Here is a 7,477-nt window from a genome sequence, read left to right on the forward strand (position 1 = left end):
TTGCCTCTCTCTTTCTCTCTCTCTATTGCTCCAGTCCCCCACCACCCTTTATCTCTCTCACACATATACTCACTCTCTCTTTTTTCTTTTCACTCTCTTTTTCTTGTTTTTTCACTCTTTCTCCCTCTCTCATATACAATTTCTGTGTGAAATACAAAGTAATATTCTTATACGTTCACTGTCTTGTCTTCTCTTCTTTCTCTTCGCCACCCCCCCCTCGCTCTCTCTCTCCCTCTCTCCTCCTATCTCTTTTCCTCCACACTGTATCTGTGAAATACTGTGTGATGTGCTATCCCACACATTCACTTTCTCCTTTTTGTCTCTCTCTCCATCCATATTGTTGCTGTGAAATACTGTACTCTGACTCTGTAACTAATATCATCACACATTCACACTCTCTCACTGTTCACGCCCCTTACCGTACATTCTCAATCTCTATCTTTCTCTCTCTCTTCCTCTCAGTCTTTCTTTCTCTCGCCCATATTGCTTCTGCAACATAATTTGTAATATCACCACACATTTACTCTCTCTCTCTCTCTCTCTCTCTCTCTCTCTCTCTCTCTCTCTCTCTCACACACACACAGCTTCATCTCCGTCTCTGTCTCCATCTCCGTCTCTCTCTCTCTCTCCTGCCATCTGTCTCTTGCACATTCTCTCTCTTACACATTCTTCTCTCTCTCTCTCTCTCTCTCTCTCTCTCTCTCTCTCTCTCTCTCTCTCTCTCTCTCTCTCTCTCTCTACTACTCTGTAATACCTCTGGTCTCTATAGTGTAGCCAGAGTGCCTGTGGGCTCCTCAGTAGATCCAGAGGCTTCTCGGGGGTTTTGCAGCTGCAGCTGTACTCACTTAGGCCGGCGTGACATTTGTGTGCGGTCGCCTGTGGAGAGGTGATGCTGCCCCCCCTCGCCTCAGCATCAGCATCAGCCCATGTGCCAGCCTCTCTCTCACAGTCTCTCTGTGTCAGTCTTGCCGCCTCACAACAGCTTCCCCATGCCTCAGACATTTTACCACAGCCCAAGCATCAGCTACCCACTCTCTCTCTCTCTCTCTCTCTCTCTCTTTCTCTCTCTCTCTCTCTCTCTCTCTCTCTCTCTCTCTCTCTCTCTCTCTCTCTCTCTCGTCAGTCGCACATCAGCTTTGACCTACTCTTGCCTCAGCACAGCTTACTGTAGACCCATACGCCAACCATACGTCTCAGGGTACCTACCAGGGTACTATAGCCTAAAGCTAGGCTCAACCTACACGACTATCGACCCGATTTTCGGCTGAATTCCAACTATTGCACTGATTCTGGTCTTAAATATTAATTAGTAGTAGAACCTATTATACTATCAAACCATTACACTACGGCTGTACTTATTCATGTTTTTTTTGGGTAACCATGAAACCCCCAATTAACCATGATTATTCATGGTTTTGAGCATGGTTCGTGACTATGGTTTAAAACCATGGTTAGTTTTCATAGTGAAACGATAGCCAAAACCATGGGTAAGCCATAGTAATACTATGGTTGGTTCAGAGCACTTGAAGTAACCATGGAGTAACCAGAATAACCATGACATAGCAGGGTAGAACCATGGTTACTACTACATGGCCGATTTTCGTAAGGGAACTAGTATGTTGTATCATTACAGGCAGTCTCTGTATAAGAGCAAAATGCACAAGGCCATTGAGTTGGCTTTTTGTCAATCTGTGGGGCTGATATCGATCCATGGTGCAGCTAGCCAGCTAGCCCATAATTGCAGAGTGAGTTGTCAGCATAGTCCGGCCGTGCATATCTGTTCAAGTAGCACTCACATATGGACGTGCACATACAGTATGCAGGACACAGCACACACATTTACAGTTCATAGTCTACATAAACGGCTGATGTTTTATGTTGTTTAGGAAAAGCAATTAACTAGCAAAGCAAGGATTAACCGTCTTTAGTTTCTGTCATGCCATCCTCATACAGTATTTATGCACTGATGCACATGACTTCCCACAGAAAAATACAGACGTATCACATATCTCAAACAGACATACACATCCACACACACACGCACACACAGTATATTTTGTACTTTACCGTACAGGTATTTTTTTCATCAATCACACAATGCACAAAAACAAGACCTAGGGGGGTGCTGTGGCGCAGCGCGCTAAGCCCCCCACACTTGGGCTTGCATGCCCATGGGGACCCCGGTTCGAGTCCGGACGGGGTCATTTCCCAACCCTACCCCATCTCTCTCCACATTCACTTCCTGTCGCACCTTCACTGTCCTATCCGAAATAAAGGCCCAAAAAGCCCATAAAAATATCTTTTAAAAACAAGACCTAGATATATTTCATTGGACAAGAATGAAAAGTTTACTTTATTTTACTGCCTATGACAAAAAAAGCAAATGATGTGAGTTGTGCTTTGGCACACCAGGTTTTTTATGTTCCCAGCTCAGTACACCTCACCAAGAAGCCAGTGCGCTACAATTAACCCCGCTGTTTTTGTAAACCAGACAATAGCCTACGTTATCTTCAACTTCACAAGTATTAGTATCGTTTGGGTTGTAAACAGCCCATGAAAAGGCTTTAGTTTAAACTGTCCATGAAAAGCCTTTCAAAGCAACTCGTCAGAACCATGAGTTTACGGCTCTGGCCCGGGCTGCTGTTTCCCTCCCCAGTGCAGTGCAGTGCAGGGCAGGGCAGTGGAGGGGGGGGGGGAGAGGAGAGGGGGAGGGAAGGGAAGGGTTAGGGGGGTGGGGGGGGGGGCAGGCAGCTGTGCCAGCCAGGGCTGCTGTGTGGGGTGCAGCCGTGCTGGAAGCGAAATCTCTCAGCTGTGGCAACTCTGGCTTTGCTGCCAGTGGACGCCAGGGAGAGGGAGAGGGAGAAGAGAGGAGAGGAGAGGGGAGGCGAGGGGAGGAGAGGAGAGGAGAGGAGAGGAGAGGAGAGGAGAGGAGAGGAGAAAAGAGAAGAAAAGAAAAGAAAAGAAAAGAGAAGAGAAGAGAAGAGAGGAAAGGAGAGAAGAAAAGAGAAGAAAAGAAAAGAGAAGAGAGGAAAGGAGAGAAGATGAGAGGAGAGTGGAGAAGAGAAGAGAAGAGAAGAGAAGAGAAGAGAAGAGAAGAGAAGAGAAGAGAAGAGAAGAGAAGAGAAGAGAAGAGAAGAGGAGCTCAACTGCTGAGCCTCAGGGAAGCTTTTTTTGGGATGAGAATTGTCGCTTGGAGGAGAGTGAGTGAAGGAGAGGAGAGGAGATGGAGAGACGAGGAGAGGAGAGGAGATGGAGAGATGAAGCGGGAGATGGAGATGGAGAGACGAGGAGAGGAGATGGAGATGGAGAGACGAGGAGAGGAGATGGAGATGGAGAGATGAAGCAGGAGAAGAGCTAGACAGGCACAGAGAGAGGCGAAGGAAGAGATGTAATTATGAGAGGAAAACTAGGCTGATGGAATGCACACGAGAAGAAGGGAGTTAGTTGCGTGTGTGTGTGTGTGTGTGTGTGTGTGTGTGTGTGTGTGTGTGTGTGTGTGTGTGTGTGTGTGTGTGTGTGTGTGTGTGTGTGTGAAAGGGAGAGAGAGAGAGAGAGAGAGAGAGAGAGAGAGAGAGAGAGAGAGAGAGAGAGAGAGAGAGAGAGAGAGAGAGAGAGAGAGAGAGAGAGAGAAAGACAGAGAGGGAGAGACAAAGAGGAAGAGATCACCCTCCCAGGCCTTTTAAATCATGTGAACATCCAAAACTCTGGCTTCTCTCTCACCACCCAAAGAGCTGTACAATTATTTCAGACTTCAGACTACGCTCTATGCCTCTTTTATCTTGTCCTCCATTTGCCTATCCTTCTCTCTCTCTCTCTCTCTCTCTCTCTCTCTCTCTCTCTCTCTCTCTCTCTCTCTCTCTCTCTCTCTGGACTGGTGTTATCTCAGTATTTCAGCGATCACTTCCTTATTTTAATCTCCCTGATCTTTATCCTATCCTGATTTGCATATCTTGATTTCTCTTCTCTTCTCTTCTCTTCTCTTCTCTTCTCTTCTCTTCTCTTCTCTTCTCTTTTTCTTTTCTTCTCTTCTCTTCTCTTCTCTTCTCTTCTTTCTTCTCTTCTCTTCTCTTCTCTTCTCTTCTCTTTTTCTTTTCTTCTCTTCTCTTCTCTTCTCTTCTCTTCTCTGTTATCTCTCTCATTTATAACCCCTCCTCTCTGTATCTTGTCTTCTCTACTCCTTCTCTCTTTCTCTTTCTCTGTCTCTGTCTCTGTCTCTGTCTCTGTCTCTGTCTCTCTGTCTCTCTCTCTCTCTCTCTCTCTCTCTCTCTCTCTCTCTCTCTCTCTCTCCTTGCTGTTGTTTTTTGGCCTGGGTATCCACAGCTGGAAGCTGAAGGGTGCAGCTGTCCCTCAGAGACCCTCTGTGTGCGTGTGTGTGTGTGTGTGTGTGTGTGCGCGCGCGCGCATGTATGTGCACACACACACACACACACACATGCATGTGGGGCATAAGTGCGCCTGAGCAAGCGACGCACCACAGCCGGCTATTTACTGGATGCCATTGAGGAGCCATATGTGTGTGTGTGTTGTTGGGAACGTTGAGCAATGTGTCCGGGCAGTAGGGAAACAATGGAGTGGTAATGAAACAGCGTCTCGCGGGGAAAAGGGAGACATTCGTGCTGATTGAACTCGTTCGAATTACCTTACGGTGATGGAGAGATGGGGGGGGGGGTGCTGATAGTTGGCGGTGATGTGAAACGTTGCAAAAGCATTGTGGGAGCGTTTGCCGGAGCGCCGTTCATTTGTCTTGGATAATATTATCGTTACTGCTTAATTGCCAGGAGACTGCGAATGGCTGAATGAGACTGAGTGACAGTTATTGTGCCTGTTGTGGGCATTCCACTTAAGAACTAACACACCCATTGGCTTTGCTCCTCCCCCCCCAGGGAGGTGGGTGAGTGACGGTGGGGTGGGGTGGGGTCAGGGGGGAGTGTTGTTGTCTGTGGCAGAGACGAAAGTGAAACGTGAAAGTGAAAGTGAAAGCCTACATAGGAAGCTACAACTCCCATTGTCATTGTGACATTGCACACAAGTGCACATGGCACACAACGAAACTGCATTTATGCCTCACCGGTACAAGGGGGCATCCCCTAATGGTGCCCCAAGGGAGCAGTGCAGCAGGATGGTACCATTGCTCAGGGTCAGTCATGGAGGAGGATGGGGGAGAGAGCACTGGTTAATTACTCTCCCCACCAACCTGGCGAGTTGGGAGTCAAACCGGTAACCTTTGAGCTTACAAGTCTGACGCCCAAACTGCTTACCCATAACTGTTAAGTGGAGAGGCTGGGAATATAGGGATGATGTTGGGGTCTAAGTGTTATTGGACGTGGATTACGAGATGGGGTAAGGCTGTGGTAAGGGTGGGGTATGGGCATAGGTGGGTGGGATTGGGTGTGGGTTTGTGGGTGAATTGTGCTGTTGGGTTTGTGGTGGTTTGGTTGGTGTGCAGATAGTGGAGATTGGGGGTTGGGTGGGTGGTGTTGGTTCAGTGTGAGTGGTGAATGGAGCGCCACAGGCCTTCTCTTCAGCAACCCCCCCTCGCTATTCAGCCCCCCCTCGCTATTCAGTAGTGGTGTGGATTGGCACTGCCCTCACGATCCGATTCGATCACGATTCGGGAGGTAGCGATCCGATTCAATTCGATTCTATGCGATCCAATTCAATTCAACAATGCATTGCAATGCATTACATTTCTACTGAAAGCAAAGCAAATGTTTCATCAGTCATGATGAGGCAATACAAGTAGTCAGATACTGAGCAACTAATCTATTGACTGTTTTCTGTATCAGTCTGGATCAGTCTGTATCAGTCTTGCAATGCTTTGAAGTACTTCTATTTAATTTAACATTCATTTGCTCTCGAAATATCCACGGAAGTAATTGAAACTTAAAAAAAATTGCCGCATCGATCCTGGAACTTGCCGCATCGATCCTGGATCGTCCATGCCCCGCATTGGATTGGATCGCCGACTCGATCATTGTTGACACCACTACTATACCATAGTACCATACAGTACAGTCCTATCATCAGGTTGTGTAGGCCTTTTTGACTGACAGACCCACACAAGCAGTGCACATCCAATACACTACACTGACACTGATTTGGGCTCAACATTTCTGACTTTTTTTCAAAATGTGGTGAAGCAAGTTCTCCTTTGAAGCAAAGCAGGATTTAACAACTGCCATTTTCAGGCAGAGAACCATAGAAATAGTGTTGTGTATGTTTATGTCAATGCCACGGGATGCATCTTATACCTGCTTCATATGCATTGAATCGAACAGCAGAGAGAATCATTGGATGCCAACTATCCACACTTGAGATCATTGTTGACACCACTACTATTCAGTATAGCCGGCCCCCTGCAGACACACACCTGCGGAGCTGCAATGCCCAGTGTCCTGATTAGCGTTAGCTGACCTTTCGTTCCCTTGTGAATGAAACGCAGTGCTGCTGTTGCTGCTGCTGCTGCTGCTGCTGCTTCTGCTTGGCTTGCCAGCTGTGGGCCCTCTATCTCCTCCACAAAAGCGGCATTGTGTCCTTGCCACTACGTACTGGCATCCTTCCTCCTCAATGTGGAGGACAGACTCTGAGCGGAGCGGAGGCATGTTTTTTTTTCTTTTTTCTCACTCCCGAGTGGCCCGTTTCAGCGTGACCTTGTGAAAGTCATACGTATCACGTCAATCTCTCAGTCTCGCCGCTAGTGTGGGAGCGCATAAAGGGAACACAGTCAGGGAATTGCCGACTGTGGCGGCGTTCCATGTTGCTCTTTTCTGAGTTCCGTCTGTGTTATTGCTGATATTGTTATCACAAAATTCACAAAAAAACAGGCACAGAGACCATTTTTGGGAGGCTGAGTGTATAAGAAGATACCAAGCTTGGATGGTGTGACAAGACTGGATGTTGATCATGCATTTTTAGGAGTCTTAGTAAATAGAGAATCCCTTTCCCAAACCTGGGACCCCGCAACACTCATTGATCCCTGCAGGCAATCTCTCTTCAAACACATCCTGAACGTTAGCTAGTAATAATCTCATTTTGGCATTTACTTTCTAGGCTATTAAGCGACGTGAAAGTGGAACTTCACTAAAGGGGCAGCCATTTGCAAGCTCATTTGCATTTTCCACACTGCTCCATAGTTAATGGCTAACCTTAAACCAGCGCAAAAATATCCAAGAATAGACGGGCCTATCGGTTGGCAATGCTGGTGTGTCATTGCATCATAGTTAAATTTGTGCTGGCGAAATTTGTAAATGTCAAACAAATCATTATTAAGTTAATTAGGATTTTTATGGCAAGGGTCGGAGAGGGAAATATCTCTGGCCTTGACTGACAATAGTAAATGACTTTCCGTTTTCATTCAAGGATTCAAAAGGGAAAAAAAGAGACTGCATGAATATTGCTGCTCCATTAAAGTGTCATTACCAACTGTCATTTATGATCAGTGAATTTTAAAAGTCAGTAGGTGTTTGCATGGTGTTTG

The 7,477-nt window shown here is 46.7% G+C and overlaps 1 protein-coding gene across 1 annotated transcript; it reads right to left on the minus strand.

The window, feature by feature from the left end:
* Positions 1-1,058: 1,058 nt before the first annotated feature.
* Positions 1,059-4,139, minus strand: LOC134463996 (putative uncharacterized protein DDB_G0271982; the record flags this gene model as incomplete). The annotated part of the gene is made up of 2 exons (XM_063217427.1): positions 4,023-4,139; positions 1,059-1,115 (listed from the first exon to the last, which is right to left on the minus strand). Coding segments are annotated over exons 1-2 (174 nt in total), but the record flags the coding sequence as incomplete, so codon positions are not given.
* Positions 4,140-7,477: the final 3,338 nt, after the last annotated feature.

This window comes from Engraulis encrasicolus, chromosome 2 (assembly GCF_034702125.1).
Source record: "Engraulis encrasicolus isolate BLACKSEA-1 chromosome 2, IST_EnEncr_1.0, whole genome shotgun sequence".
Taxonomy (NCBI): Eukaryota; Metazoa; Chordata; class Actinopteri; order Clupeiformes; family Engraulidae; genus Engraulis; species Engraulis encrasicolus.